The sequence below is a fragment of the Mauremys mutica genome, chromosome 3 (genome assembly GCF_020497125.1).
Source record: "Mauremys mutica isolate MM-2020 ecotype Southern chromosome 3, ASM2049712v1, whole genome shotgun sequence".
NCBI classification, from domain to species: domain Eukaryota; kingdom Metazoa; phylum Chordata; order Testudines; family Geoemydidae; genus Mauremys; species Mauremys mutica.
This window is the reverse complement of record NC_059074.1, coordinates 82,912,080-82,932,346: the sequence shown is the minus strand read 5'-3', so window position 1 is coordinate 82,932,346 and position 20,267 is coordinate 82,912,080. Positions and strand designations below refer to the sequence as shown.

The following is a 20,267-nucleotide window of genomic DNA, read 5'->3' as shown; positions in this document are numbered from 1 at the left end:
TGAAAACTGTTTGTGATATTTATTTTGTAAAAACTCCTTAATTTTTCTTACAGGTAGATAAAAAAGAGCAAATTCACATGGTAAGGTGAAAGTAATTGCCGAATAATTTAATTAATACTTTTTACATGTAAAATTACTCTTTTTATCTTATGGATTCATATATTATGTAATATTAAATATGATGTTTTACATATTATTTAATGTACAAATACAAAATAAGCCTTGAAAAATTGTTGGCGCCTGCCACACTCTTCTGAAAACATGAATGTGCTACTGGCCACAAAAAGGTTGGGGACCACTGCCTTAGAAGAAATCATCAGGTCCCCCATTGTTGTGTTTCTTCCTGTGGCTCTGCAAATGCCGGAGGACAGTTCATCTTGTGTTTGCAATATTTATGACAATAGTAAGAACTGTGCAGGCTCCATGCTTCTGTGAGAGATGGTGGGTTGCGACAAGTGCCATGTAGGTTTGTGTGATTTAAAAAAAAACATGAAAATTATAGCATATGGATGGCATTATGCAATGGAGAAAGGTGTATGATGGGCATGTGATCACTTGCTCCCAGTCACCCTTGCACAACTTGTTTCTAGCCCACAATGCACGCATTGCGAAAATTTGCCAAAAAGCAGTGTGCAGCACAGTGGCATGTGCAAGCAGCACGGTATGTATGTGCACGAGCGATATACTAACTCTGGCCTTGGCTACACTTGCAAATTTGCAGCGCTGCAGCAGGGTGTGAAAACACACCCTCTCCAGCGCTGCAAATTGCGGCGCTGCAAAGCGCCAGTGCGGTCAAAGGGCTCCCAGCGCTGTACGTTATTCCCCACAGGGAGGTGGAGTATGGACAGCGCTGGGAGAGCTCTCTCCCAGCGCTGGCGCTTTGACTACACTTAGCGCTTCAAAGCGCTGCCACGGCAGCGCTTTGAAGTGCAAGTGTAGCCAAAGGCTTTGGCAGCTTTATGCTGCCGTAACCTGTGTGGACCAAAGTTTGTAGTGTAGACGTGGCTTTTAAATGTTTTAGCTACATCAGTGGCTGGCCATTGATTACAGGAATAATAGCAAAATGCTAATGTGGGCAAGGCCTATGTGTTTTAATCTGGTCCCTAGCACCAGCGTGGTAGGTGAGTGCCTCCCCCCTATGCTTTAATAAAAAGAGAAATGACAATCTCTCTCTTTCTTCCTGCCTGTCCTAGAGGGGAAAGTTTGACTGGTTGATATGTGGCACTTATTGATGGAAAGTTATGCTGAAGAACAGAGCCGCCCAGAGGATTCAGAGGGCCTGGGGGCTTCAGCAGCGGGGACCTGGCACTTCGGCAGCAGGTCCCGGGGCGGAAGGACCCCTCACTGCTGAATTGCAGCCGAAGATCTGGAGCAGAAGCTCCAGGGGCCCAACCCCCGCGGCAGTTTTCCGGGGCCCCCAGAGCGAGTGAAGGACCCTGCTCCAGGGCCCCCGAAAAACTCTCGTGGGGGCCTGGGACAAATTGCCCCATTTGCCCCCCCGGCGGCCCTGCAGAAGAAGCGAGAGTCACATTCCTTCTGAACTGGGCCAGAGGTGTGTGATAATTATCTCCCGGGGCAGAGTGGCAGGCCCAGCAGCGGGGGGGGTGTGTGTGGGGGTGTTTTCAACCTGATGTCAGGCCCCTTTCCCTGTGTGCCGCGCATTAGCAGGCAGGGCCCCGCTCGCCAGGCCGGGAAGCCCTGCGCGGTCCCCCACCACCCAGTACAAGCGCCCGCCCGGGGCAGGCCTGAACACAGCGCGTCCCACCCTGCCTGGCCGCACCCCCTGCCCGCCAGCCCCGCCCTTCCACCCCGAGTCGAACCCCCACCAGCCAATGAGGCGGCGCGCCTGACCCAGCTCCGAACGCTGACATCTCGCCGGGCTCCACGTGACCCCGGTTCGCTGAATCGCGCCCAGGAGCCGCGGCTGCCATGGGCCTGGCCGCGCGCCTGCTGCTGCTGCTGCTGGCCCTGAGCGCGGGGCAGGGCCTGGGGTCCGGCCGCCGCCCCCCGCCGCAGAGCGGCCCGGAGGGGTGGGCGCTCGGGGGCGGGCGCCGGCTGCTGTCCCTGGAGCTGCTGGAGGAGGCCGAGGACCTGTCGCTGGCCCTGCTGGGGATGGGGCTCCCCGGGGCGCTGCCGCCCGAATGCCGGGAGCTCCTGGTGGGCTTCGCCAACAGCAGCGTGAGGCTCACCGGCTGCCTGGTGCGGAGCGCCCGGCCCGTGCGCCTCTGCCAGAGCTGCTACCGCCACTTCCAGAGCGTCACGGAGCAGCTGGAGAACATCACCCGGGCCGTGGGGGTGCGTGCGGGGAAGGGCTCTCCCAGGAGCGGCCCGTGTGTGCGTGCGGGGGGTCCTCTCACCCACAAACTTCCCTGGGGTGCGGCTTAGCCAAGCCCTAGCTGGAGGTGGCCTCCCCCAAGCTGTTGGAGAGAGGCAGGGTGGGGGCAGTCCCTTGCCTTCTTCCCTAGGCCAGCTGGGAGACTAGCTGGCTCCCTTGCCTTACCCCAGAGCTGCTGTTTGTGCCTGGCGCTGGCTAAGGACTGCACGTGGGGGTGGGTGGATGGGGAAGCTGGGATACATAGCAGGCTTACATGGAAAGCTAAGATCGTGGAAGTAAGGAAGGGAGGGTAAAGGGTCCTCCTGGGTATCCCTTTGCAAATGACTCCCCAGCAGAAGAGGTGTCCAATGGATGCTCCCTCCCATTGGAGTGAGTGTTCCTGGCAGACTTATTAATGGAATCCTGTGTGACTGAAAAGAGGAACTAGGGGTGTTGAGTAAAATGGAGGCACAGACCTTTTAGTGTTATCAGACTTGTATCCTATGCAGGGAAATAGCATTTGGAGCACGAACTTGCACTGCCTGATTACTCATTGATATTGACTGTTCTCTGGAAATGCCCAGTCTGTGGTATATGATTAATGACTTCAGGCCACATGCACATAATAAAATAGCAAAACAACATCCACTTCTTATTTGCCCTGTCACATATTTAAAAAATATTTGATCCTTAAAAATCAGGGTGTTCTAGAATTTAGAGATTCATAACTAGCTGGGCCATCTGCGTCTCACAAATGCCTAGGAGCTTTCTTAGATATGAGTCATTGCTGCTTAAAGTGTTTTGCTCTTGTAAGCTTTTTGCCCATTGCTCTCCTCCTATGTAGGACTGCTAGTTCTTGTGCCTGAAAGGAGATGCCTGTTTCTTCTCTGTGCACCATATTGTGGGGTTGGTATTGCTTGTTTATGTGTCTTTCCTGACTGCGAATACTTTTGCTTTCAGTATTAGGCTGTGTGTTAAAGCTTACTTATTTTGATTTTGTACAAGAGATAGTATGTGCCCTTCCTTTCCCTTAGCATACTTAAAATTTACAATCTGATCTAGCTCCCAAACTCCATAATTCCACCAAACTCTGGTCTTCCCCTTACAAAAGGCCAAGGAAAAAGATGAGCATTGCAGTATGTTTGGAAGGTAACGGATCTGGGCTCTGAATGATGCCACTTGTGGCAGTGTGGCATGAGCAAAGCAGTGTCTCTCGGGTACCCTGGACTCAAACCACTTTTTTGGCTCTGAAAGTCATTACCTACACCTAGAATTAATTCCACCTAGAAGTGCATATGCAACTGCAGCTTGGAGGAGCACTGTAAAGCTGCCATGTTGTGGATTGGCTTTAGCTTCTACAATAGTCCTCTTGTGGTGTAGCCCAAGTAAAGTGTAGTAGTGTTATCTCAGGGTGCAAAGGCATGTAGCATGGTCTGCATCTGAAGCAAAAGGTCTTGCTTGCCAATGGAAAAATATCCAGTAGCAAACCTGACTTGTCAATAATGGCTGCACACCATCCGTGGTGTTGATGTAATTTAGGCCAGTTCTTCCAGTTGCATTCCACATCTTACTAACGTTGTTTGTCTGGTTTCTTAGAGCTGGAAATGGTTCATAACCAAAGGATGTTAATAGTCCTGCATCTTGCAAAGCTTTCTTTAACTCCTATAGTGTATCAACTTATACACATTTTACTCCCATCTCTGAAAATGTGGAGCTTAAAGGTGGGAAATCTAGTGATCAATACTATCATTTTTATATGGGAATGCTCATTGTGGAGGGCCTCAAATGCCTTACAGATTATATACATACAACTCCACTAGGTTACTGTTCCCTAGCCATTAGTCAGTCAACCAGCTGCACCACTCTTCTGGGTAAAGGTGGGGTGCCAGACGGATAAGCCCTAACTCTGACAGGACAGGTATACCAGCTAGGACCTGGTTTTTACGTATCTGCAGATTATTTGAGGCTAATTGAATGTCATCTGAAAGATCCAAATGTAACAAACTGCATGGTACTCAGTTTCTCTCTTTAAGAAGGATTAAAGGAGTGAGGTGACCCTGCTGAGATTTGAACCAGTGGCTGCAGTGAGTCAAAATATTTTAAACCTGATGTTTAGAACTTTAAGTCATCCCTTCCACCAGTTGTCATCAACTGATGTGGGAAGTCAGGGGAAAAAGCAGCCCAGTTTCATTCTGTGAATCTAGGTAACTTAGTTTTTGTTAGTATCAGTGATTTAAACCTTTTCCCCAAAGTTAAGTCTCCCATGAATTTGGGAGTTCAACTTTTAAGGAGCCCTCCCGGAAGGTGGTAGCCCCCTGCTGCTTATGCTTTTTCAGCATTTGCTAGGTCTTTTCTGCTTTTGTCCATAACCTAGAATGGTGGTTCTCAACCAGGGGTACACACATCTCTGAGAATACGCGGAGTTCTGCTGGGGGTACATGAACTCATCTAGATATTTGCCTAGTTTTACAACAGGCTACATAAAAAGCACCAGCGAAGTCAGTACAAACTAAGATTTCATACAGACAATGACTTGTTTATACTGCTCTATATACTATACACTGACATGTCAGTACAATATTTATATTCCAATTTGTTTTATTTTTAATTATATGGCAAAAATGAGAAAGTAAGCAATTTTTCAGTACTAGTCTGCTGACACACTTGTGTTTTTATGTCTGATTTTGTAAGCAAGTAGTTTTTAAGGGAGGTGAAACTTGAGGTACGCAGGAGAAATCAGGCTCCTGAAAGGGGTACAGTAGTCTAGAAAGGTTGAGAGTCACTGGCCTAGTAGATGTGAGTGTGTGTATATGACAGTTTCCCGTAGAAATTACCAGAAGTAGCAGTAATGGAAATTCCTGTGGTGTGAGTCCTAAAATGGAAGATTTGATGATCCTTAACCTTTTAACAAATCTTCCATTTTAACAGGGAAAATATAGAATAAATAGGGAAATGGATCTCTCCCAAACTTTTGTAGGGAGCACCACATTTTAATAGAGACTCTTGTGTTGCATGTCCCATTCCATTCATGGCCACTTAACATGTTTGTCAACTACAACAATTGCTTGCCATAAGCAACAACTTTATGGCAGTATCTAAATCAACTTAGCAGCTGGGAAGCAGGAGCCAGAGTCTTATGTCGAGTTAGCTCTCCAGAGATCAAAGTTTGGGAACCATGGGGTTGAAAGAAAACTAGTTTTGAAAGAGGAAAAATATTAGTCTGTCAGACTTGTTTTGCAGTAATAACTTAACAGTTATTCCTACACTTCTTTCCCATTCACTTCACCCTACTTCTTTGGTACTCTGCTCAAACCCAGGCTGCACCGTCACAGGAATTCCACCACTATCTCTTTCCATTGTGATCCCCGAATATATTGGATACTTAAGTATCAAATCATGGTAGAGAGGAAAAAAAGGAGTTTGCTATTAACAGCACTAAAATCTTTGCTTACTATAGCCTTAGATAGTTTGTCATGACTTGCAGAAAGGACATCAGCTGTCTGTGATACGAGTCTGGGTGGTAGATGGATCCACTATATCCCAAGAGGTACGTTGTAGCTTTTCCAGGCCAAAAAGTTAACACTTGTTCATACTTTGGAAATAAAACAATGAGGAAAAGAGAAGAGGAAGTACATAGTGTTCATGGTTTTTTTTTTTTTAAGGTGGAAAAATCTGTTCTTGTATGAAGGGGTGGAAAAAAACCAACTCATTAGCCAAAGGCAAGTGACTAACTAGGTTTAAACTTAAGTGTCAGTTTACAAGGGATACCTCATCATTCTGTGCTCAGCTGTGTAGAGCTTTGCCTTGTTCTTCTCAGAGTTAGTCAGTTTAAGGCTTTTCCTTTTCCTGATACTATTTATGTTCTAACTTGGGGGCAGTCAGTAGGGGGACTCTGGGCCGCCAGATGGCTTTTGAACAGACCCTGAAATCTTTTTACTTATTTAGTATCAGTGTTGTTGTTTTTTAATTATTTTCTCTGGAGTTTGGCTCTTGACCAAGACATTGACAAAAAATAATTGATTATCCCTGTTCCTATTTTTCCCAAGTACCCTTTCCACACCATGTATCTGTATGGTTGTGTGTGGCTCTGAACTAATTCATGAACCAGCTACCCAGAAAAGCATGAGTGTAAACACTTGGACAGGGACAGTCTTTGTGTCTTGCACAGACCTAAGCAGGTGGTGGATCTTGAACAATAATAGGACTGGCATCTCTTACTGCAGAGATCCTGAGCCTGTCCTCTCATGGCATTCTTAGCTAACTAGCTTGTGTGTGTTTGGGAGGATTTCATGGGACAGGTAAAGAGAGGATTCCTTGGTCATGGTTTTCCACTCAGTTTCAGGTTAGTAGTGTGTGAGAGCAATTGCCAACAGATGTCTGTTTGGGCTGCATGAAAGCTAGGTCATGTAGGGATGTTTCTTCTCTTGCTGGGCTGCAGGTGAGCTAACCTCTCTCCTACAGGTGGCTTATCCAGGTCAGCGTTGGGGCAGACAGGCTGTGATGGGGGCAGTAACTCGTGCTCTTGTGGCTGACATTGTACCTGCTAGAGCTGAGTGAAATAGTCCCACTGAACCACAGACCCTCTTAAACAGGGCTTTCAGTTTGAGCTTTTGTGGACATAGTTTGATAGCACAGCGACGGAAACTGCAGGGGGTCTAACCCTTAAACGTCTCCTGGTGGGGTTGGGGAAGGTGCCCCCCTCTTTCTCCTAGGCTAGTAGAGGGTCCTAGATGGCCGCTGCTCTTCCTCCCTCCCTCTTCGGGGTCCTGCTTAATAGAGGCTTTTACATCCCAAATTCTGAAAGGCTCCCTACCCCCAAAACAGGGTAGCAGACACGTCAGTGCCCCCTCTGCTAGCTGGCTGTGCTGAACTAGGGCTGAGAAGTTCCATAATTCTTAACTAGAGTTGCTTGGGAACTCCAAGCTCCACAAAATATCCTCTAGGGCCAAGAGAAGCAACCAGCCTCTCTGGGTATGTCTACACAGCATTTTGGAGCCTGTGGGACCAAGCCTCCCAGTCCAGGTTGACAGACTTTGGCTAGAGGGGCTTGCGCTGGTGCTCAGAACATAGCTGTGTCGACAGCACTTCGAAGTTGTGAGATTGACTTTGAAGCCTAGGGATGGGGTGGGGGCTTCAGAGCCCAAGTTGCAGCCCAGGCCATGACTTCAAAGCGCTGTCTCCACAGTTATTTTCAGAGCACTAGTGCAAGCCCAGGTCTGTTGACACAGGCTCCAGAATGCTGTGTGTAAGGAGGCTAGTGTGAAGGGTAGTTGTCACTCAGAACAAAAGAACGTGTTTCACTCATTCAACATGGATCTTCCATTGTCAATCAACTTGTATCTCTCTATGTATCAAGCTGTTAATGTTATATTGAAATGGTGTCTTGGCTGGGGTTGGGTGAGTGATAAATTATTGATCTTCTACCCCAACCTCAGTATAACTAATTACAAATCTTATTTTCATCAGCAAATGTTTTGTAGTCTTACTGACCCTCACCAGAGCTTGTACTCCATTTGCCAGACCAGTCTTTGTGCTTAATCTGGTTTTGGTCAAAAGCAGCTCAGGGGTGAGATCTATTCTGTTGTGGTTGGAAAATCAGCCTGGGGGTGTCCGGCTGATTCTGTCAGTCTGTGGTTTGTGCGGGGGAGACAAGAAGTGATGTTCTCAGTCTCTATTTTGAGTCTTATCTGTTTTCATTCCATTTAAGAGATGTGCACACTTTAAAATGCTATTTGGAGGCTTGATGCTCCTCTGTGTTTGCAGTCAGCAATCTCTGTACCAGAAGGCTCAGATGCATGCTAGGAGGGATTGACTCGTAGCGGAAGGCAGGTTGGGGTGACACAGGGCCAAGGGAGAGCAACTTTATGCTACATATGAGACTCCAGAGGAGTCATGCTGGCAGGTGCACTAAATCAGCCAAGCAGGAGTTATAGGCTTCTTGTACCAATTGGACTTGTGGAGCTCTGAATGCTGGGTTATGTCAGCTTCCATCAGTATTAACCCAGGATGGAATCTAACTCTGTAGTTGTATTATGGGAGCACCCAGAGGGCCCCATTGTGGGATCAGGGTCCATTATGCTAGTCATTGTACACATGCATAATGAAAAGTGTCCCTGCTCTAGAAAGCACCATGCACACCAACAGCTATCTTGACTGACACTCCTGTAGTTCTCATATTAAACCCTCTAAGAACGTACCTAAGTCCCCAACATGGTTATACATCTCACAATATTTAATGTTTTTTTTTTTAAGTCCATTGTTTGGAAAGACTCCGGCTTTGCCCTGTCGGACTAGTTCTCAGCCTTTCTAGTCTCTGAAATTCTCAGAATTCTGACAAGGGATGTAAAACTGGCCACATTACTCCCGATGGGTGAAACTGACACGCTTAAAATGGCAGACTTGGCCTCCATGTCACCAGTTATCTGAATTAGTTTCAGAGTTGTTTCCATATGAATTCATAATGCTGTGGGGTTTTTTCTTCCAGAATTCTTCTGAGAGCAACTGTGCAAAAAGCCTCTTGATGTCCGATAGGGTACAGCTAGTTGTGATCCTTTCGCAGTTCTTTAACAGTACTTGGGAGAAGGCCAACTGTGCAAGTATGTGATTTGTTCTGTCCTTTTTCATGCTACTGTTATGACTCAGATGACAGATTTAGCCTTGCCTTTAAAATTTCTCAATTGATCAGAACTGAACAGCATTGATAAGATTAAGTTATTTAAACTGACAGAAACAAAGAGCTCTTTATTGATACATCCTGGATATTTTATTGTACAGGGGACACTGTTCAAAGCTGACAGGTTAAAAAAAATCAATGTTGTTTTCTTCTTCTCTTGCTTTTCTAAACACACTAGAGTCACCATACAAATATTCACCTTGTGCTAAAAACATTTACCCCTCCAAAATCAGAGCTTCTTTACTTACCACCCGTTTTTACTTTGTCTGAACAAACTATGCTGGAGATCTGCTACAGTTCTGCTGTATTTGTAGATCTCTTATTTTTGCCATGCCCCCGTTTTCCTACTTAAGTAGAAAATATAACTTGAACTATTTATTAAAAAGTAAGGTTCAGATTCTGATACCCTTACTCATGTTGAATAGCATTGTACTCACCCCACGTCACACTGAGTGACTACTGGTGATCAGACTCTGGCTCTGAAATTCTATGGGCTGGTTCTGCCTCTTATTCTGGCTCTAACATATTGCATGTGGCTCCTTTATGGCCCTTAAATGCCACCACAGGAAACAGGAAAAATTCCCCTGGCACAGGAGCTGTACCCCTACCAGGGGAGCATAGGTGCTGGAACTAAGGGTGTGGGGGGTGCTGGGCCCTGGCTTGAAATGGTTTCCATCATATACAGGGTTTACAGTTTGGTTCAGTGGCTCTCAGCACCCCCACTATACAAATTGTTCCAGCACCCCTACATGGGAGTGTGCCAGAGGTTGGAGGGGTGGCAATGTAGAACCGAGTGCTGCAAAGGATTTTGGGCTGCTACAGAGTCCATAAATAGCTCCAGGGAGATTGGTGGCAACCAGTAACTTATGTTGGGAACTACTAGCCTCTGGAGTTAGCCAGAACCCAAAGTGTGTGAAGGAGAAGTAAACAACCTCCAACTGTCCTCCCATTCTCAGGCTCCGCCTTCTGTGCTGCATCTCTCAGGAAGGGAGCACAGTCTCTATCCCCTAATGCTTAAGATGTTCCCTCACTTCCATCCTTTAGGGAAGGTCACGTTTGGAGTCTGCCAACGTCATAGTGCCCCTTTTAATGGAATTCTACATAAAACTAGCAGTCCTCGTTTCCAAGGGTCTAATGGGTCAGAGTAGAGAAAGTGGAGTAGATGGAAGGAAAGAAATACCTGCAGGGACTAGAGCAGTATCTGACAAGGAGTGTTTTAGGAGTGCCCTGCAAGGCCGGTAAAATTGGCTTCCACTTCCTGAAAAAATTGGTGTACGTTTTGTGACTGTGCTTAGTGCATTTTTCAAAAGCATTTCCATTTTTTCATAAGCATAAAGATTCCTTCTATTTCCTAGCTGAAACAGCGGACAGCTACATATCTTACACTTATATTTTCAAACAGTGCACACTAAAAGCAGCGTCTTGTGTTACCTGAAAGGATTTGAGCTCTCTCTGGGCTTTCTTCAAAATGCTCTTGATAATGGTCTTCATCTTTCACTTAACTAAGGCCAATTAATACTGAAATATATCCTAAATGAAGAGAGAAGCATGAGTGAGTTAGGACAGTAAATCTGAGACCTCTGCATAACAGCAACCAAATAGGAAAGGCAAAGCTGACTGGACTGTTTTTATAATTGAGAGCTCTTGCTGTAAAACTGTAGGGCCACCAAGGGATATGTTGGCTCTAGACATAGGTTAGAAATCAGGATATCTTGATTCATGTGTTTTTTCTTTTTGACAGATTGTTTGAAGAACAACAGTGAAGGGCTATCAAATAGTACAATAGAGTTCCTGAACTTATTCAATACAACACTGATGTGCTTCGAACATAACTTCCAGGTAGGTATCTTTGCTGTGTATCTGAGGGTGGCACTGAGCCCTCTTCTTGTATAGTAACATCTCTTATTTTCACAGAACAAACTGCCATGGATACATATTGAGCAACTGCAATTGGCAAATTCTTAAGCAGTTTAGGCAGTTAGAACAATTATCTATAAAATGCAGATGTTCACAATTGAGAGCACAAAATGCATTTTAATTGATGCTCACCTTGACTTTGTCTTATGTGCAATTACAGTGCCATTTCATATTGGGATTTCTGGATTCACAATAGCTGATGATTATATAGTAAGAGTCACGTAGTCTCTGCATACAGTAAGTCACTTTTCCTAGTTCCTTCTGGAGTTGTCACTACGTGACTTAGCCATGTGGCTCCTTAAATCATTATTTGGTTGTATTGTAGCTTAGTCCAAAAGGGCCAGCTACCTGAAAACACTTGTTAACTCATATCCATTACAATTAAACAATTAAAACTTTTGCAATTAAATATCCCTCTTTGTAAAATAAATGTGGCAATTATCTCCCAAGAAAAAGTGCATCCAAAGAATTATGCATCAAAATTTTGTAAATGATCCTAATTTAATCCTAAAACTAAATCAGATTATGCAAAAATATTAGTTGTTTCATTAAGCAGCTAATCAATAAAAACTGTCCAAAACGATAACATTCAAATTAAAGTTCTTGGTGCAGAATTAACATATGGCTCTAGAAGAGGATCTGTGGTTACAATATGCTTTGCAGTGAGCTAGCTTTCCCTGCTTTGATGCTTACCAGGCATCTTTGCCCCCCACTGTGGTGGTTTCTAGGGCATTATTTTAACCTCTATTGCCATGATCATATCCACAGAGTTCTGGAAATAAGACTTATGCTGGCGTACAACCAACTAGCCTACTAAAGAAGCACAACAGTTGCCTGTGTTATTTCTGAGTGTCTTAGAATTTTGTATAAATCCAAGCAGGTTGTAAAGATTCACTTTGGCTCTGTCCTCGTCCCTCTTCACAGACAGGTGGAGGTATGTGCTGGTTTTGTGGGGAAGCTGTGCCAAAGATGTATTTAGCGTTTTCAGTCTGGAGGGGGTGTGGTCTATGCTCATGCTTAACTGTTGTGGAAGGAACAGCTGCTGAGAGAGACCTGTCTCCCATTATTCTCACTGGTGATGGTTCCTGAGATGTGCAGCCTTTATAGTAGGTCTTCGCCAGGGAAAGAGCTTGAGCCTGGTCAATGGAGCACTTTAAAGGCAAGATCTGGACCACAAACTTAATCTAGTAATTATTGGGTAGCCAGTGGGGTGTTTGCAGCATTGATGTGCTCTCATTGACCTGTTCTGGTCAGCAAATAGCCTGGTGTTTCATTCCTAGGTTATGGAGATCATAATTTCAGGGATTACTGTGGTCAAGTCTGTATCTGTTAGGATGGAGCATCATCTCCTGGCTAGCTGACAGTGTTCCTAAAAACTATTGCTGTTTGAGTATTGAATATTGCTGAGACATTGAGGAGGACCATAACTAGAAGGCCCCTGTACAATCTTCACCATGGGGTCATCTTAGGGAGTTGGCTAAATCATGGAAATGTTGCCTTCTTCCCTCCAACCTCACCATTATCTTGCCTGGGTTTAGCTTCAGAGAGTCGCCTTTCATCCAGGTGTTGATGATCTGATTTGCCAATAGTACAGCTACAGAAAGGGGCTTTCATGGTAGATGAAAAGGAGACTAACAGCTGGGTGTAATTTGCATCCTGCTGATATTTAAGGTGAAGGTGTCTTATAGTCTCTCCCAGAAACTTGTTGTAAATAATTGAATAGGATGTGGGAGAAAGTGAAGCTGTGTGGAATTGGTCCCAATGCTTCCTCACAGCCATCTCTGCACATTACTGTTTATTCCCCCTAGGTCTCTGTGGTGAGCCCTCCACACGGTCAAGGGCTGAAGTGATCTAGAAAAATGTGTGGAGGTTGCCCATTTTCTGTGGCTAAGAGGAGATAATCTACCATTGTGACCATGACCATTGCTGAGCCATAGGTGTAAAGCCCAGCTGGGAAGGCTCTAGGATGCTGACAAAGGTTGGGTGTCGTTGGTGATGATCCTTCACTAGCTTCCCAACTGCCTTGTTCAGAAATGGGAAATAGGAGGTAGCCTGTGAAGTTGATCATACAAGAGTTTGCTTTTTGAGTGCTGGATGAAAAGTGGTGTTTTAAAGTGGGTAGTATCCAGGTCTCTTCTGTAAACTCTGGCTATTGTGGGTTCTGTCATTGTGTCTCAGTGACTAGGCTTAAAAAATACAGAAGAATCTGGAGATCCTATAATTATCTTCCCCCATCCTCCCCCGCAACCCACCCAGGTCATCAGAACTTTCAGGGAGGCGAAACTTACTACAGTAAAACTGACTTTCCTGTGTTTTTCATCTGAAATCCACAAAGGATGAAATTCACAGTTAAGTAAACTTCCAATGCATCTTCTAGTAGGAGGAGAGATGATCTTGTATTCTGTCAGCATAAGCTGGGATCTACAGTTACATTGTATTTGGGTGCCCAGCTCCCTTAGCCTCTTTTGAAAATCCCACCAATAGTGTTTTTAAGGGACTGTGTGTTAAAATATGATCTGGATTCTTGCTATTATTTACAATCTATGTAGTAAATGGGGGACAGGAACAGTAGCTATTGAAGCTCAAAATAATTAGGCCGAATTAAAATACTTATTCACTCCTCCTTCCTACCTGTGGCATATTTTTATAGACCAATGAAAAATAGCCAGTTGCGGGAGAGAAGCACCCCTGTGTTTCCAAGGCAAACTTGGTATTAACAATCTTTGTTTTGTTTTTATTCTAGACAGTCAGTAGTTTAAAAATGCATCTTTTTTGGGAAAAATAAGGTCAACTTTCAATTCACTGAGAGCTTTTTTTATTTCTATAAAATGGGCCTAAATCCCAAAATTTCAGTCTAACATTTTAGGATGTTAATATTGTAGATTTTGGTTCAAGTTCAGCTCTAGTTTTTCAAGTTAATTTTATATTGCTTAAAAATCTAAATACATGCTTATAATTTTAGGGGCAAGCAATCAGTGTTGTACCAAGCAACCACACAGAAGTATGCAGAAAATGCAACCAAACTTACAGAAATCTGAATGCCTTGTATAACAAAATGCAAAAAATGACTGAACAGGGATCAGAACACAGAACACACTTGTGTATTGATGTGGAAGATGCAGTAAGTATACATATTTGCTTCTGGATCTTATTGCTGAGCTAACACCCAATGGGTAGATAGATACGAAGAGCAATCTTCAGTGGTCCCTTAGCTGTTTTCTCTTGGTACCGCCCTTGTCCTTTCAGCGGTGGAAGCTGCTTTCATGAGCAGTTTCTTTGGTGTCCTAGTGTCACACTGCACCCACTGCTTTGTGCTGTGACTTCCTCACATCTCTCAAGTTAAGGAGGGTCAGGCTGGGTTCCAGTCAGTATGTGGAGAGAAAACAGTTAAGGAACATTTAAATGTTTCAGGAAACAGTGTTGGTGACCCAGTAGGTTGCACTCTTCTCTCTGAGTTAGTACTGAACCAGGACCCCCGGGGTACTCCATGATGCTGCTGTTCATTTGGATGAGATGTAAAATAGAGTTCCTGACCACTGGGGATCATTAAAGACCTTGTGCCACTCCTGAAGAGGAAGGGGGCTAACCTTGATGTCCTGACATATTTCAGCTTGGGCAGTTGGGACTTTATTCTTGTTTAGAGATTTTTGTGGAGGGACGATACCACTCCCTATCTCAAATTGGGGTTTGGGAGCTGGGAATTCCCTTTAATTTTTGGCTTTTATCTAACACTCCTCAGCTAAGGTCTAGTTAATGCTTCCAGTTAGTTGCTTCCGAACTACAGCAGTTGCTTATTGGGCCAATGAATATTAGGAAAGTTTTTAATGTATTTAGCTGTCTCTTAATGGGATTTTTAGCAACTGGAAAGAAGGGGAGTTAGTAGCATGTGATCGGCCAGCTTTCCATGAACCACCAGTGAGTGCTGTAAGAATCAGTGTGGGAATCACTGCTCTAATAAATATATTGGATGGAATCCTGTCTCCTTGGAAGTCAATGGGAGGTTTGCCATTGATTTCAGTAGGGCTAGAATTTCACCTGTGGTATCTGATTTTTTTTTTTTTTTTTTTGAGGGGAGATATTTTAAATGGTTCTTATTCAAGTAGATATGGTTTAAAGGTAATTAAAGGGTTTTGCAATACTGAACTTTGCAATGTTCAGTAAAAGAGTAATGCAAGCCAAGGAATGTGTTGCTCACCATGGTCATTTTCCTTTTAGATGAACATTACACGAAGGCTTTGGAGTAGAACTTTCAACTGTTCCGTCCCGTGCAGTGATACGGTCCCAGTGATTGCAGTTTCTTCATTCATTCTCTTTTTACCAGTCATTTTTTACCTTAGTAGCTTCCTTCACTCAAAGCAGAAGAAACGTATACTTATTCTGCGTAAGTAATGTTGTCAGAACTTTACTTACAGAATGGGAGAGCACAAGGAATCATCTTGGTCACTCTACTTGATCAAAATACTTGGTATGGGGTCAGGCAATTCTGCCACTGTGCCTGCAACAGTGAGTGGGAGCTGGTGTTGGCTACTTGTCCTCTTGGGGTCTGCTTTTATCACTTCAAGAGCTGTAGAGGGTGGGGAAAGTAGGTTCTTAGCCATGTGTTTCTGTTGAAAAGGAAAACTGATGTTAACAGAACACTGTTCAATAGTACGTGCTCAGTTAAACTGAGCGAGTGGGAAACTGATGTTGGGAGTCTTTATTTTGATTTTTCTTTTCCTTCTAGCCAAGCGTATCCAATCAAATGCCAGTCTTGTGAACATCCAAGAAAAATACAGCTGAGCTGCAAAACAAAACCAGAAAACTGCAACTGGGTATATATTGGGTACAATTGTGGTGGAAGGAGGACAGCACAAAAGAGGAGTTAATTATGGTTTATTGTTGCTCTGTATCATTACACAAGTTAAACAAAATGCTGTCTGACTCCTAAACGGGTATATTAACAAACATGACAAGGCAGGGCTATGAGACACACTGTGGATTTCTGATTTGAAAAATTTAGTTCTTTCCAGACTAGTGCTGAAGCTGGTTATTTTCCGATTCTTTGACTGCAGGTTTTTGTACCTTTCATCAACAGAGTGTGTACTTCTCCTGTATGTTTTTTCCTTTATTTAATTTTCTATATTGACTTCATAAAAATCTAGTATGACAGTTGTGTTCATTTCCAGGCATTTTAGTACAGTCTGAGACCTGATAACCTTTCTGATGTGGTTCTTATGAACTAGCAAAGCTTAATATAATTTGTTTTGGTTTAATTCAATAACAGAATTAGAACATTTCAAAGTAAAAATGCCATCTTACCACATTTGGGTAGACTTGTACTACAGATTTCAAAAATTAGCCCCCTTACATAGCATCTCTTGATAGACACAGCCATGCTGCTTAGTTCATTTTAGTGGTCTTTATTTAAAAAAAAAAAGAGAGAGAGAGATGCAAGGAAAGTGGTAGATTTCTGGCAACAAATACAGTAGGTCTGCCAGTGCTAGACATTAATAGTAATCATTGACAACTACAGTATTTGGCTATTTCAGAAAATGTTTCATATTAGCGCATATTTGGGCACTTGCATGCTTAAACCACTAAGTCGTTGCTTTTCAAATGGTTGGAGGCTTATTTTTAGGTATGATGCATATCTGTATGTATAGTCAGATGTGTCTTTGTGTTTGTCCCTTATTTCACTCGTTTAATCTCCTTTTTATTTATATATATATAGAGAGAGAGAAAATATTTTAAAATGGTAACCTGAGGTAAAAGTCACTGGAGATGCTGAATTGTACTTGGTGTAGAACTTCCTCTGGTTTAAGATACAAATGGGTTTACGTGAAAAAGATATATTTTAGTAGTGAGTAGGGCACTGATGTTCTATAACTCTAGAACTGGCATAAAGTGAATGTGCTGTGCCCGGATCTCTGATTTTCTGTATCCAAATTTGCAATCAATACTTTCTAGAAATTTACTGAGGATGAGGTCCATTTAGTAGATTAAAATAAACTCAAACTCTGTAGGAAATTGTAGAGCTGAAGCAAAAGGTCACATCATTGTTACTAAAGTTAATGGGACTGTAGAAAGGACACCGTTCTAAAGATGCATTAATACAGGATATCCAGGCTGGTAAATCCTAGGCCTACATTTTTCTGAATTTTCTACTATAGTAAAATGAAGAAACTTCAGTGTGGTTGTAATGAGGTTTGGAGGCTTCATGCTGCTATTCAGTCCATCCCATTTTACAACTTTAAGACTAAAGGGACACATCAACTGGGAAATCACATTTCTTTTTGAAAATGTTATGCCTATGATTATTATACAACTGAAAAGGTAGCAATTTGTTTCTTTCTTTTACCTTGTGTCTTTTGACAGCACTTTTGTGTTTAGTTAGTTTCACTGTTTTGTCTCCACAGCCAATTAGTCACTTTTTTCCCTTGCCCAAACAAACATCAGCAGGGGAGCAAAATAATCTTAAAGCACTTTAAAACAACAACAACAATAATTATTATTTAAAGAATTAAGGCATACTGTCATTTAAAAAGAAAACCAAGTTGATAATGTGTCAGTATTAAGTAACATGATGTGTTAGCATTTGGCTGATATCCATACAACTGCTTCCTGGTATTTTGTGAGTAGGAAGTATTATCTCCCTCTGTTAATCACATGAATCGCCTTGAATGGTTGATTTGTGTTGAAAGCCTAAATAGGGTTGGATTTCTTGTCTGAGGAAATATATTTTTGACACTTTGGTCTGCTATAGATAAAGTGTCAAAATAGTAGAAGAATATATTTGTTGCTTATCACATGGTTATCTTCATAGGACAGAGGGGAAAATTGCCTTTGTTTTAAATGACTATTTTTATATCTATTGTGCTCAAATTTCAGCTTACTGGGCTTTATTCAACTGCTGTCCTAATAGCATTCCTTTGATTTGAGGCATCATATGATTGAGGGCTGTTCAAAGCAATCTTTCATTCATGCTGATAAAACCAGTTTGTATGTGCAGAGTTACAGAATAGCTTTCATACCGTAAGCAGTGGCTTTTTGAGTACATTCATATTAAGTAGGTCTGAAAGTCATTACTCTTGGATATGGTGGTTAAGCACTTTATTTAAAAAAAAAAAAAAAAAAAGTAGCTTTTGTTTTTTCCTGGCTGCTAAGCCAAATGAAAGTACTCGTGATTGTTTTTAAAAAAAGCCGCAAAGTTTACACTCTAGAAATAATTTATATCCTACATCTTCTCAAATGTCACTGTTTTTCCTTTTTGTTTCCTTGTAATGCTAGCTTTCTTTACATGTTTTTAAGTGTACAGTATCTTTCATATAAAATGCATTGGGTCTTGTTAATATTCTGATGTTTCTATAAATGCTTACAGCCTCCTGTCCCTAAAGGAAGTGTGGTGGTGCACAAAACATGCAGGGAAAAAAAGCTAACTTTATTTGGCTGGTAATTTTTAACTGTTTGCCATTTTTATGACTGTATATAAGATACAATTAAAAAAATCTTACTTTGAAGTACCAGTTGTTTGTATTTTTGGTACAAACAAATGTGTTTATCCTTGGGTAGCATTGCTGATTTTAATGAGTGGTGGGGAAAGGATGGGGCAGGACAGCCCAAGAAATAACATTTCTCAGTGGGACTTAATATCCACGCCGGTAAGAGCAAAACAATGAAAGTAAAAACAGCCAGCTCGACGACGACAGTAGTATGTGACGTAGAATTGGAGGAGGTGAACGATTTTAAATATCTTGGTAGTTACATATCGGCTGATGGTAATATTCAGAAGGAGATATCTACCAGAATCGGTCTTGCAGCAACTGCATTCTATAGACTTCAGAACATTTGGAGGTCGGCCATCTTGCAAATGAAAACCAAGGTAGAGATCTACAGGTCGAACGTCCGCTCTGTGTTGCTTTATGCGGCGGAAACATGGAGGACCAACAAGAAGATAGAAAGTCAGCTTTGGGGTTTTGAAGGAAGGTGTCTTAGGCGAATTCTTAACATACACTGGCCGCAACGTATCACCAATGTTGAAGTGAGCCGATTAACGGGCATTAACAACATAGTGGATGAAGCCAAACAACAAAGATGGAGATGGTTGGGGCATGTGTTGAGAATGGGTGCTGATAGACACCCTCATATTGCCCTACGATGGACACCACAAGGAAGGAGGAGGAGAGGTAGACCATTGGGGATGTGGCGAAGGACCATTGAAGAGGAAATGAAAGGCATGGGAATGAAGTGGGATGAAATTTGCTGCCTCGCTCAAGAACGAAATGAATGGAGGAGAATGGTTGACGCCTTATGCTCCACTGGGAGTGAATAAGAGGAAGAGAGATTACTACACTTTCCTATTATGGACTTGTGTTTGAAGCACATGGTTACTATAGAAACCTAATGCAGGTAAATAGATAGTAAATGCAACTTCACAATGTTGACATTCGTTGTTAGTGCTTTGTTCTAGACCTGCAGCCAGTTATTCTACTTTGTTATATAACTTCTGACTGTGGTTAGCTCTACCCTGACCAAGAGGGTGGGCTTCCTTAGAGTCTGGGTGAAGTCTGTAGAATGGCTCTGTTGGCTGCAAAGGGCTTTGAATCAGGCCCTTGTTTCATGAGGAAAAAGGGGATACTGGGAAAAGTTGATCTATTTGCTATCGGAGGGCTTCTGGGATGACTGATATACATGTGGAAACTTCCTTAGTTTTTAAGCTTTAATTGAAGGGGCAGGGTGTGGAAACCTTACCAGAGTCATGTCCCTTCCCCTCTTCGCCCTTTGCGCCCTCTCCACCCCCCCAGTATTCTAGTTAAATACAAACACAAATAGTCCTCTTCCCCCACCCCCTTTTTACATTATAAAGCTTTTTTTTAACATCTTCCTTTGTGGGTCCCCTCTTAAGTTAATTACTACAGGTTTACAAATATAGGGTCTTGCTGCTGGTAGAGACAAGGAGTGGGAGTGAACATGAACAGTGATTGTTTTATTTTGTCAGGATTTCTTTTGGCACGATAGGCCGGTAATGCAGCAGTCAAGCTACTCCTGTTTTGAACAAGGTTTATAATTGACATTTCTGTTTCAGATCAAGAGCCCTGAAACCTCCAGCACAACAGGGATTTCAAAGCAACCATTTCGTGTTGAGTCTCCAAGTTTTTTAAAAAAGCAAACAATATATACAGCAACTCCTCACTTAACGTCCTCCCACTTAACGTTGTTTTGAGGTTACGTTGCTGCTCCGTTAGGGGACATACTCGTTTAAAGTTGTGCAATGCACAAGTTCGTAAAATTACAAGGGAGCATTGCACAAGTTCCTCTTTGCCGCCACCGCCTACTCCCTCCCAGCACTTCCCCCGCTGCCAAACAGCTGTTTGGCGGTGCTTAGGA

The 20,267-nt window shown here is 43.0% G+C and overlaps 1 protein-coding gene and 1 long non-coding RNA gene across 2 annotated transcripts; both read left to right on the top strand.

The window, feature by feature from the left end:
- Positions 1 to 1,919: 1,919 nt before the first annotated feature.
- On the top strand, positions 1,920 to 18,400 carry OSTM1 (osteoclastogenesis associated transmembrane protein 1). The gene is made up of 6 exons (XM_045011662.1): positions 1,920 to 2,295; positions 8,799 to 8,910; positions 10,729 to 10,826; positions 13,867 to 14,025; positions 15,120 to 15,285; positions 15,628 to 18,400. The coding sequence occupies exons 1-6, from the start codon at positions 1,930 to 1,932 to the stop codon at positions 15,681 to 15,683; spliced, it is 957 nt and encodes a 318-aa protein (XP_044867597.1). The 5' UTR covers positions 1,920 to 1,929; the 3' UTR covers positions 15,684 to 18,400.
- A 720-nt stretch (positions 18,401 to 19,120) lies between these two features.
- Positions 19,121 to 20,038, top strand: LOC123367199. Its single transcript, XR_006578351.1, has 2 exons — positions 19,121 to 19,289; positions 19,966 to 20,038. It is a non-coding gene; the product is annotated as an uncharacterized LOC123367199 (long non-coding RNA).
- Positions 20,039 to 20,267: the final 229 nt, after the last annotated feature.